We start from the raw sequence: 11985 nt of genomic DNA, 5'->3' as shown, positions 1-11985 counted from the left end.
ATAGCATAATGCCTAGGACACCAAATATATTTTCATGTCACACAAAGCAGAAATAGATGATTGAGAAGAATAGGTACCTTAATAGAAACACAAAAATTGGGATACTCAGCATAGAAACTAACAACAACTCAGGAAAAGAGAAAATTCACAATGTAATTGTCAGTTCCTAATTCTTATTTGCAGATTTACTTTTAGATGGGAACAGCTAAGACAGTTTCTGAACATAAAGTATTTCTCCTCTAAAAAAAAACCTTCAGAAGTACAGATAGCAAGCTGGTACTACTGCAACTAAACTGAACCTTCCAGTATATCTATTGATATTCCTAAAGAAATTTTGACATGGGGAGAGGGCAAAGTAGTTTGATGAAGCAGAAAAAGCATCTTCCAGGATTCCACTACCTGGCAAGAATGCCAGGGGAATAGCTGCAACAAATGTGAGGTCTTCTGGAAGATATTTTCAGCTTTATGATAGTTGCTGTAGTGAAATCCAAGTTACCTTAAAAAGTTAACAGGACTTCCAAAAATATCAATAAACTGCTGCTAGCAACACTAAAATGTATAATACTGATATGACTATAAAAATGTTCTACTTGACACCAACCTCCTGCCCCCCCAAGCCTGTTACTATCAGATTATGCCTGTGGTAATGAGTGTTCTAATTTAATAACCATTTTGTACCAGAAATTTCACACTGGTTAATAACATTACTGGGGATGGGTTTTGGATTAAGGTATTCTGGGTTTTCAAAGTTACATTTTGTAAGAGCACTACTGAAATTATGCTCTACTGCCCGGCCTCCTTCCCTCCCTCCCCTCATGACAGCATACTACTCTGCACAAGCCAGATTTTTACATTTCAAAATTTAGTAGTTCATCTTAGATGTGTGACCTGTATTATATGACACTTCTCTGACAGACAATATTTATCATTTTTAAGATTATTCTGGTTCTCTAGGGACATATACACATTTCTGCCTTCTTATTCATAATAATCTGAACTGTAACAATGTGTCTGACTCCCTTTACAACACATGGTTGCCTCACCAAGATTATTTTCAACTCTATACAACAAGCTGCTTCCCCTGAAAGCCTCACTGAAATTCAGGCATATTTGGTTAACTTAGGCAACAGAACTTAGGCTAAGTTTATAAAGGTTTTTTAAATCACACACACACACACACACACACACACTTATATCAGAGGAAATAAGGAAAAAAAACCTTTGCAATACATGCAAACCAACTGATGTATGCGCTCACTGTACCTTTTACTAAAAGTTAATAAAATCTGACAGTTACAATTAATATTGCCTAACAAAATTATTCTATGGTATTAATGAAATTATATGTTTACCGAGGGGATAAAAGCTTCCCCAAGAATGGTTATGCTAAATGTAGAGGGAGATAACTTTTCTTCAGATCATTTACGCTACTTATGTACAAGTATTTTCCTCTAATTTATCTTGCTGTTGAACTTGATTGTTATCTTTGCAATCAAGGAGGTTTGTTAATGTTAGTTCTCAAATTAAGACAACACACATTGGTTGGAGCATTGTGGTTTTAACTATTGGAATATAATGTTGTTATACAGCAATCTAATAAACCATTTTCCATCTGATTAACAGCTGGCAGCTTTGAAATACATACAGAAACGGGGGGGGGGGGGCAACTTCTTCCTTATACACACACAAGTTATCTGCCAATTAAAATGTAGTTGAACAGTTATATGAATTTTAAACAGTTATAATAAAATTGCTCATACCTGTCTTCATCACCATCAACAGGAATAGATATGCCAAATACAGAGCTGGCAAGACTGTTCATAGGAGTAGTTGCAGGTAAATGAAGAGGATTTGTTAGAGTGTCTGGAATGGGAGGCTTCACAAGAGGTTTACTTTCAGCAATAAGAGAAAGTGGTGGCTGAGGTAGGGGTTCTGATTTTCTTCTAGTATCATCAATCTGGCCTATTGAAGGTTGAGTTTGAGTCTGAAACTGTCCAAGATTGGATTGTGACAGATTTGTAAGTACATTAGTTGTGCCTTGCATTAGTGAAAGTCCAACATGTTGCTGGACAACACTGGAACTCCTAGTCACAGATGTATGGCTGGTCAGCTGTGACTGAACTAAAGTAACAGGGACATTTGGCATAGTAACAGAAGTGGTAGACACACTAGGCACACTTGTACCGGGTACAACTGCAGGCACATTCTGAACTCCAGAGACTACAGTATGAGGAGCACTAGGCATTCCAGACACTTGACTGCTTCCACTCATTTGATGCTGAGTCATGGATTTCTGTTGCACAACCCCTGAATGTCCAATGCTTTGCTGCACCACACCTCCTGGTTGCGGTATGACAGTCTGACTAGGTGGGGTCTGGCCACTCTGCATCAATCCTGATCCCTGCCCCATTGTTTCACTAGGCTGTGGTGAAACTCCAATGATTGGTGCTCCAACAGGTGAGGGATTCTGGCCAGTCACCTGGCCCACAGGAAGGCTGGAAGCTCCAGTACTTGGAACAGAGCCTGTAGTCGCTTGTTGAATGGTTCCTTGACTCTGCATTACTGTCATGTGCTGAATGTATTCTGTCTGGCCAGAAGACTGCGTTGGCAGTAGATGCCCTGGTGGAATCTGGGGCTGAGAATAAGCAAATTGCTGAGGTTGAGTCACTGGTATATTTGCTTGCTGTACCGGCTGCTGTGACATGAGCATGCTCGGTTGGGCTGTTACATTTGCAGGGGACATACCCTTCCCATTAGGCCCCCCCTGTACAACACTTTGTGCATTTACCTGTGGCTGGGTTTGCTGCGGCGGCACCATAGTCTGCTGACTCGTTATCGTAGCCCCGGAATACATAGGCTGAGCAGTACTTTGAGGAATGGCCCCGCCTATGGGCTGCTGCTGTCCAATGACAAAATTAGGTTGCTGTAAAGAGGGCTGGTTCATTTTCTCTGCCTGGAGCAGCTGTGACACAGCAGTAAGGGAGCTGTCAGCTAGGGATTCAGGGCCGTGTGCTGATGCTGGCACCGCTGACATTACTATGGAGCCCCCCGTTGCACCCAAGCCACTGTCCCTTTCCTGAGCAGCCTGCTCAAAGGTGCTGCTATGTCTAATGCAATCTCCTGTTCTGGCTAGAACGCCACTACTGTCCAAGTCCCGATCGTAAAATTCCATACACGTCCATCGTCCCCGCCTATAAGGCTCCCCCGTACCGTGGTCCAGCTTGATCACCCTGAAGCGTGAACTACATGCGGCCGCAGCAGTCTGAGACATGGTCCCCGGAGCGGAAACCTGCGCACTGCTGCCTCCTGCCGTCGCGGAGGGAATTTGGACGGCGGCCACTTGGGGCACCGCGGTGCTTTTGGGCAAGGCTCCCCCGTTAGCAGCAGCAGGCGGAGACGCAGTAGCAGCCCCTGCTGCCGCAGCCGCCAACTGCCCATCTAGGAGGAGGTTAGGGGAGACAGCACCGGGAGTTTCAGCGTCACCCACATTGTTGAGGGTCTCCTCGGAGGAACTCCGTTCGCAGACATCCTCGGGGCCGTAGTCCGTGGCCCGGGACACATCGAAGATCTCGGAGGAAACATCCTCGGTGCGGGACTCGTCTGGATCATCCAGGCTCTCAGTGTCCTCCGTGATGCTGCTGGCCACCTGGGCGGTGGTCACACTGGTGATCTGGAAGCAGCTCTTCTTCTTAGCCGGCATCTTGGACATGGTGCCTCTGTGGGGAGGGAGTTCCGCCAGCGCGGGTGAAGCTCTCTGCACCCCGGGGAGAAGGCAGAGGGACAGTCGAAGGTTGTCACGATCGGTTGCCTGAGAAACAGGCTCTATGATACATCCTCCGGCTCCTGCCTCGAGCGTCTGGATCAGCCGCCGAGCCCCAAACTCATCGGGCACCACACCGGGTTTGTGGTCGGTTGGGCTCCTCCTCTTCCTCCCCCTTCAGCAAAGCTACAGGCCCCTCAGCAGGCCTCCTCCCTCCAGCCGCCGGACCGAGGATTGCGACTCCTGGGCTTCGGGCCTCCTCTTTCCCCCTTGAAGCCGAGCGGCCTCCTCGTCCTCGCAGTGCGGCCGCAGCAGTGACACCCGGCGAAGCTCCCTGAGCGGGCTTCCTGCTCCTCGCAGCGCGGCCCGGGCGGCGGCGTTCGGCGGCTCCTGGGCGGGCGAGCAGGCCTCTCGCGGGACGGCCAGTCAGTCCCTGAGCGAAGAGGAACCACGGCAGTGGCGGCCGGGTGAGGCCAGGCCCCGTGGCTCCGCCGCCCGCCCCGTCTCTTGTCGTCTCTACCTGGAGATCAGCACCAGGCGCATCTTGGTGGGAACGAGCCCGCTCGCAGCGGCCCCAGACAGTCCCAGAGGCAACAGCCGAGGCTCCGCAAGGCCACGGGAGCGGTCGGGGAACAAACCCCGGCCCGCAGGCGGGGCGGGGTATCGAGCAGCGATGGGCCCAGCCCCCGCTCAGTGCGCTCTGCACTCACACACGGAGGGAGCTCAAATTCAAACTGCTCACTCCCCTCTCTCAAGATGGGGCTCAAATTGTACAGCAAGGCATTGTGGGAAGAGCGACGACGCTCACTCCCCTCTCTCAACGCAGCACCGAGCTGACATCGGCGCCGTAGACCCGCCCCCTGCCCCCGCACTGACGGACATTCGCTCCCAGCAGCGCGCGAGGCGGAGCCGAAGCTCGGCTGGGCTGGGTTACCGCGGAGGGGTGCAAGTTCCTCCTCAGAGCGGCGCATTAACCGTTTGGAATGTTCCATCGGCTGGCGTCCCCCGCATGCACGGGTGTGATACCGCCCTGAGGTGAAAGGGGTGAGAGCGCCCGCCTGCATGTGCTGTGGAGAGGGAGAGGGGTCCCCTCCCCGTCCCCGCATCGGGCCCGGGATTCAGTGCAGGGGCTACGCCCCTCCCCCCCACAGTGCCCAGTAGAGAGATACGCCCCTCCCCCACGGGGCCTTGAGGGCAGTATAGGGGCTACGCCCCCTCCTCCCCACGGGGCCCAGTGTTCGGGAGGGAGATACGCCCCTCCCCCCACGGGGCCTCGGGAACAGTACAGGGGCTACGCCCCTTCCCCCCCTTACGCGGCCTCTGGAGCGGTACGAGGGGTAGGCCCCCTCCCCCTTGGGGTCCCAGGTGCAGTGTGGAGACACCCCCCCCCTCCGGGGCAGTTCTGCCCATGGGCCCCGTGTTTAATATGGGGTTCTGCCCCCTAGCCGCAGCGCCGTGTTCAGGATGGGGATACCCCTATTCTCCCCAAGGCATCTGTTCGGGAATGTGTCCCTCCATTACCCCATGTGCAATAGGGGGACGTGTCTCCTGTCTCCCGCAGGGCCCTGTGTGCAGTCTAGGGCAGGGTTTCTCAAACTTTTAAAATAAAGTAGCCCTTTAATAAAAAAAAGTATGTAAGTATCCCCAGTACCTACAGTTTTCAGACACACACTTTTTTTTTTCTACTATTGCAACGCATTTGTTTAAACAACTTAATCGTAGATGACATATTTGGGTGTAAAAAGTACAAAAATAATAAAACACTGTAAAACTTAAAACACGCATTCAGTTTTCTCCACATTTCAGTTGTGTTGATGTAATCCCCCCCCCCCAAACTTCTCTCAAATACCCCTGAGGGTACTCGTACAACTGGTTGACAAACAGTGCTCTAGGGGGTCATCCGCCACTCCTCATAGGGCTTCGTGTTAAATACGAAGATATGACTCCTTCCACTTCATAGACCCCAGGCTCAGTGTGGGGACACACCCTTTGCCCCAGTGGCAACCTCTCTGTTCAATAAACAGATGTGCCTCCTCCTCTATTCTTTCATGCTCAATACAGGGGTATGCCAGGGCCGTATGTAGGCACCTGAAGATAAGCAGAATTATTTTCTGAGTTCAGAGTATCCGCAAATTCTGTAGAAGTCCATGGGAAATGCGTGCTCTCAGCACTTTTAAACATGAGGTCACTTATGATTGGGTGCTTGTATGGGATAGAAGGGCCTGAGCCGGAGACACCTAGATTTAGAACTCTGAATTGTTTAGAAGTTTTGACAGTGGGGAGGGGTCTTTTATGTGGTTAATTAATTAAATAAACTTCTGGGGCTGGAGCTTAAATACAGAAATGCAGCCTGCAGAAACTACAAGCCACAGCATGCAATATTTCATATTGATTCAAGCAGCCGGGCTAGAATCCTGCAGTCTTTATGAGAGGCTAATGTAGTGCTCAGAATGAGAGAGCATTTCAGGTAGTCTGTCATCTTGTTGGGTGGGACCCTTGTAGTAAATAGGAGGGCACCTAAAAAGACAATACCTCTGTGTTACAAATGAGGAGTAAGGGTTATTTCAAAGGAAGGGTTTTTTTCTCAAAATAACCCCATGGGGACCGTGTTTGTTTTCTTGCAAGACGCTATTTCGGAAAAGCGGCAGTCTGCGATTATGCAAATCCGTGCTTCATTTGCAATTTCGCTTTTTGCATTTGCAATTTGTCTGCATTTGCATTTCTCTCTCAGAAGAGGAATGCAATGTAGACATACCCTTCTTTACCTTGTTGGGCCTGTCCTGAAGCAGGTTACTTCTGGGTACTCATCTGGCTGTCAGTCTGTTTCTTCACTTCCCCAGATGGGTATTTAAGTTTTAAGAATGCTTGATAAACATCCTGTAGGTGTTTGTCTTTGTCTGAGGGATTGGAGCACATATGGTTGTATCTTAGGGCTTGGCTTCAGACAATAGATCATGTAATATGTCCTGGATGGAAGCAAGAGGCAAGTAGGTCAGAATAGTGGTCAGAAGGTTTCTGGTATTTGTACTGTAGTGTCCAGTAAGTGGATTTCTTGTGTGGATTGTTCCAGGCTGAGGTTGATAGTGGGGTGAAAATTGTTGAAATCCTGATGGAATTCTTCAACGGCTTCCTTTGCATGGGTCCCTATGATGAAGATGTCACCAGTGTAGCATAAGTAGAGGAGAGGTGCTAGGGGATGGAAGCTGAGGAAACATTCTAGGTCAGTCATAAAAATGTTGGCATATTGTAGGGCCATGTGGGTAACTATAACAGTGCCGCTGACTTGAATGTATAAATTGTCTCCAAATCAGAAATTGTTGTGGGTGAGGACAAAGTCACAGAGCTCCGCCTCCTCGTGTGCTGTGGCATCATTGGGGCAGGGCTGAACGAAGGCATGGGCGAACTAAGCAGCTGGCCAGGGCGCCAACCGATGGGGGGCTCCCGATGGCAGCTGTCCCTTACAGCTGCCATCAGGTGCCGTGCACCCAGCTCCCGCAGCGCCGGCTCACCCGCATCCCTGCGGCGCCGGCCAGCAACACCCTTCCCTCCATGACCGCGGGGCCCTACACGGCCTGGTGCACACGCCAGCAGCAACGGCTGGGCCGGACTGGGCCGCGTTTGTGCCGTGCACCCTAGGGGCGGGCCCTGGGCTGCGCGCCAGCGGCCATAGTTGGGCCGCGCATGCGCCATGCACCCCGGGGGCAGGCCTGGGTTGCACGCCAGTGGCTGTAGCCGGGCTGCACATAGTTTTCCGTTAAAAGCATTTTCGGAACAGAGCATCTAGATTGGCACGGACGCTTTTCTGCAAAAGCACTTTTTTGCGATCGGGGCTTTTTTTGCGGAAAACAAATCTGAGCTGTCTCACTGGTCCTTTTGCACAAAAGCTTTGCGCAAAAGGGACTTTTGTCTGAACGGGAGCAGAATAGTATTTCTGCAAGAATCACTGATTTCTTACAGTAGGAAGTCAGTGCTTTTGTGGAAATTCAAGCGGCCAGTGTAGACAGCTGGCAAGTTTTTCCGGAAAAGCGGCTGATTTTCTGGAAAAACTGGCCAGTCTAGACACAGCTTAAGAGTGTGTCTGTATAGATTTTGCCCCGTGCTATTGCAGGGAGTTTCTTGAGCAGACGGTGTGGTTTCTGTATTCTTCAGTGGGATCAGAAAAAAGTGGCCAATAGTTTTTTAGTAGTTTTATATTTAACACAGTACTGTACTGTATTTGTTTGTTTTTTGTTGTTGTAGTTTTTGTCTCTGCTGCTGCCTGATTGCTTAATTCTAGTTCCAAAAGAGGTGTGTGGTTGAATGGTCAGTTCATAACTCTGAGGGTCTATTGTTCTACTGGGCTGTGTCTACACTGGCACCTTTTTCCGGAAATGCTTAAAATGGAACAGTTTTCCGTTATAAGTATTTCCGGAAAAAGAGCGTCTACATTGGCAGGATGTTTTTCCGGAAAAGCCCTTTTTCCGGAAAAGCATCCGTGGCCAATGTAGACGCGCTTTTCCGGAAAAAAGCCCTGATCGTCATTTTCGCGATCGGGGCTTTTTTGCGGAAAAGACTACTGTGCTGTCTACACTGGCCCTTTTCCGGAACAGTTTTCCGGAAAAAGGACATTTGCCCGAGCGGGAGCAGCATAGTTTTTCCGGAAAAGCAGCTGATTTCTTACAGTAAATCGTCACTGCTTTTCCGGAAGTTCAAGGGGCCAGTGTAGACAGCTCGCAGCTTATTCCGGAAAAGCGACTGCTTTTCCGGAATAAGTGGCCCAGTGTAGACACAGCCCTGTAGTGTAACTGATGTTTCTTAATTCTTACATTTTTACATTTGTATTGTGTTAAAAAACTATGAAAAATGTATTTCTAGATTATGACTTTTTTTTACTTGTGATTAGTGTCAAACACTATTTTGATGGTAATTCAAATTCAATACAAAATGTACAAAAATAGCATGCTTTTTTATTAAATATAACTACCTTGAAAGTGTTGAATATAAAACAGATTATCCAGTTAGAATGAGAGTTCTCCTCAGTGAAAGGCATTAGGGTTTGAGACTGTTTATAGGCTGTCAGGGTTAATTAGCTGTTTGGTATACTTTACAATTTGGAATAGTTCTTCAGATCTTAATTTAGCAGATTCTAAGGAATACTAAAAAGCCTTTTAATCACAGAAATGAAATAGGCTTTCAGAACTTCTTATGTCACTATTAGTTGGACTTTGAGAGTGGCTTATGCCAACTGGTCTGTTTCCTATGCCTGTACTTTATCTGGCATAGGACATCTGTGAATAATGGAGACCATCGAAGGAAGTTTCAGGTAGAGGACATGTAGTGTATGTCAGTATTCAAGGACAGGAAGTTGAACTAGTCTGAAATCACTTTGCTATGCTGTGGCACATTTAAAAAAATATTCAGATTGCAGGCATTTGAGCTGTTTTCTCACATATAACCCTGGCCAGTTATGGTAAAATACTTCTGATTAGCAGTAAATTTATGGGGTAACAGTGCTCATAAAAACTACATCCTCATCTCCAAGAGAGATAAGTGTTACATTTACAGATGATTACCAGAACACAAGAATGAGACAATATAACAAATGCTCTGAAATTAATAAGACTGCCTGCAGTGCCTTCTTAGTTAATGCTGAACGTACCCCAGATGGAACGTGACCAGGATTCATCACCAAATTTGGTCTGCTAGTTGGATCATTAGCTCCCCACATTTGGGACTGGTACTGATGGAGAGTGCAATGTAAATGCTGATTCATGCCACCCACTTGCACAGTAGGGCTCTGTATTCATCATGGGTCAGGATGGCATAATCTGGCTTTAAATAAGTTATTTGACTCTATTAAAAATGGGCATCTTTGAAGTTGTCTCTAGTAGTAAACTATAAAATGTCACCGTTAACTATATTTGTTCATTATGATTATTTATATAATATTGTATCTGTACCTATAGCTTCACAGATAACATGCTAAAAAACCCCACCAAAGTCACTGTCCCAAAAAGCTAATACTCTAAAGGCAAAAATTGATACAATTACAGATAATAAAGTATGGTGTAGAAGTTATTGCTCATGAATCTAATGGAATAGATGGGCTCTCAGAAATTATTTGAAAGAGAAAAGGAATCCATACATTCATAGGTTAGTTGGAGTTCATTGTTACTATATGGGTACACTAACCACCCATCCCAAATTTTCTGAGACAGTCTTGATTTTTAATCTCCTGTTGTGGTGTCCCCATGGAGCACTGAAATGTCCTGGAAAGCCCGGAGGCTCCAAACTCAGCTAGAAGTGGCTGTGCACTGCTGTTTCCCTTCCCCTCCCTCAGCTGGGGGAATAGGAGCAGGGACACCTCCTGGAGGCTTTCCCTGCTGCTCAGGAATCCAGTCAATAGGAGCAGCAGGAGGCGGTGCCTGTTGGGAACACACGAAAGCAAGTTATTTGCAGGAGGAAGCAGGGGAAGACCAGCGCGCTGCTTAGCTGGGCTGGCAGGGGGTGTGCAGGAAACACGCATGCGGCTCAGGTGGGCTGCGAGGTGGGGAGTGCTGGGAGCCGGTGCGCAGCTCACCTGGGCTGCTGGGGGGAGGGGAGGCACCAGGAGCCAGCGCACAGCTCAGCTGAGCTACGGGGTTGAAAGGGAGCCAGGAAGCCCATTGGGGGCGAGGGAGAGCAGCAGGGGGCCTGAAATGACCTCTCCTGGTCCAGAAAAATCCCTCATCTGGGACCAGTCAGGTCCTAATGGTGCCGGACCAGTGAGGTCCAACTCCTACCCCAAGTACCCTCCTGCACCCTCCCTCCTGGCCAGTCTCTATACCCTCTCTCCTGGCCAGACACCCTACCCCCACCCTGCTCCTGCATCCATAATTGCTCCTGCACTCTTCCTTCTGGCCACACACTGTACCCTCCCTTGCTCCTGCTCCCTCCCACTGTCCAGACACCCTATTTCCAGCCTGTTTCTGCACCCTACCACCCACCCAGGCCTCGTAACCTCTCCCCCTTCTGCACCCTCCTTCCCTCCCAGATCCTGCACCTCATCCCAATCCCATTCACTGGCAGCCCTGTCCCCCACACTGAACCCCTCATTTTTGTCCCCAACCTAGAACCTAAAGGGATCCATGACATCCACCAGAAAAGTAAATCTGGCCTATGGAAGCCCTGAACCTCTGTCCTCCTTGTCTCTTCCCCTTGCCCTGTGGAGCACCAGAGGACTGAGGTGTCTCAGTTGGGGGCCACTTCAGTGAGGGTTGGGGGGGCTTTTGGGAGGAGTTTTTTTCTTTCTCACTTATGTGGCCCCAACTGATTTTCTGCAGGTTGGTGGCCCCCCGACCCAAAAAAGGTTGCCCACCCCGCCATAAATAAAGAAAACATTGAAACCTTTTGTGTTGGACATAAATTAATATTTTACTTTATTTAAAATGAAGTTTGATAAACTAATGTGAAAGTTAAAATGCTAGCACTGCAGTGTCATGGGACTTAGGTCTTGGGCCTGGGTTAATGCAATTTCATTGCATTATAGTTGCATGGGGAGGGTGTCCTGTGGGGCCCAAACCCATCCCTATTCGTAGAGGACGGTGGGAGGAGTTCTTGGGGGAGTGTCACATGACACCTTTTATTTTCAGTCATGTGTCCATCTTGACCCCAGAAGTACTACCTCCAGGGATGGGGCTTCCTGTGGCAGGTGGGTGGGCCTTTGGGGTCAGTGGGCATGGCTAATGTGTCCCCATTTTTTATTCAGAAAATATGGTCACCATATATATGAGACAGCATTGTTCAACATTAACTACGGATTGGACCTCTTTGGTCCAGCATCCTCGGGACAGCATTGGTCCTAGATGAGAGATTTTTCTGGACCAGAGGAGGTCATTTCAGTCCCCCACCCCGCAGCCCAGCTAAGACACACACCGGCTCCCTGTGTCCCCTGCCCTTTGCAACCCAGCTAAGTCGTGCGCTGGCTTCCTGCCCCGATCCCTTGCAGCTCAGTTGAGCTGCATGCCGGCTCCCTGCTTCCCCCATGCCCTTTGCAACCTAGCTGAGCTTTGTGCTGGCTTCCTATCCCCCACCCTCGCCAGCAGCTCAGCTATGCCACACAACAGTTCCTGCAGGCCAACTGTGCCACGGACTGGCTCCTGCCTCCCCCGTAATGAGACCAACTGAGCTGTGCACCGGCTCCCGGGCCCCCACCCCTATATCCATGCAGCGCACCGAGACTCTCTGGTCATGGAACATCCGTGGTA

At 48.9% G+C, this 11985-nt stretch overlaps 1 protein-coding gene across 3 annotated transcripts in view; it reads right to left on the bottom strand.

The window, feature by feature from the left end:
• The window catches only part of TSC22D2 (TSC22 domain family member 2), a 39514-nt gene extending 34862 nt beyond the window's left edge, over positions 1-4652 (bottom strand). Inside the window, exon 1 of one of the 3 annotated variants that reach the window (XR_012906240.1) lies at positions 1761-4652. Coding sequence is in view for 2 of the 3 variants with exons in the window: in XM_075937714.1 (XP_075793829.1) it covers positions 1761-3709 (1949 nt within the window). In the remaining variant the exon portion in view is untranslated. The remainder of the gene's footprint in view (positions 1-1760) is intronic. The other 2 variants (XM_075937714.1, XM_075937713.1) reach the window with 2 other exon arrangements.
• Between the last annotated feature and the right edge of the window lie 7333 nt (positions 4653-11985).

Source organism: Pelodiscus sinensis, chromosome 10 (genome assembly GCF_049634645.1).
Source record: "Pelodiscus sinensis isolate JC-2024 chromosome 10, ASM4963464v1, whole genome shotgun sequence".
In the NCBI taxonomy this organism is placed as follows: domain Eukaryota; kingdom Metazoa; phylum Chordata; order Testudines; family Trionychidae; genus Pelodiscus; species Pelodiscus sinensis.
The sequence above is the reverse complement of the archived record's forward strand: the minus strand, read 5'-3'. Positions and strand labels throughout refer to the sequence as shown.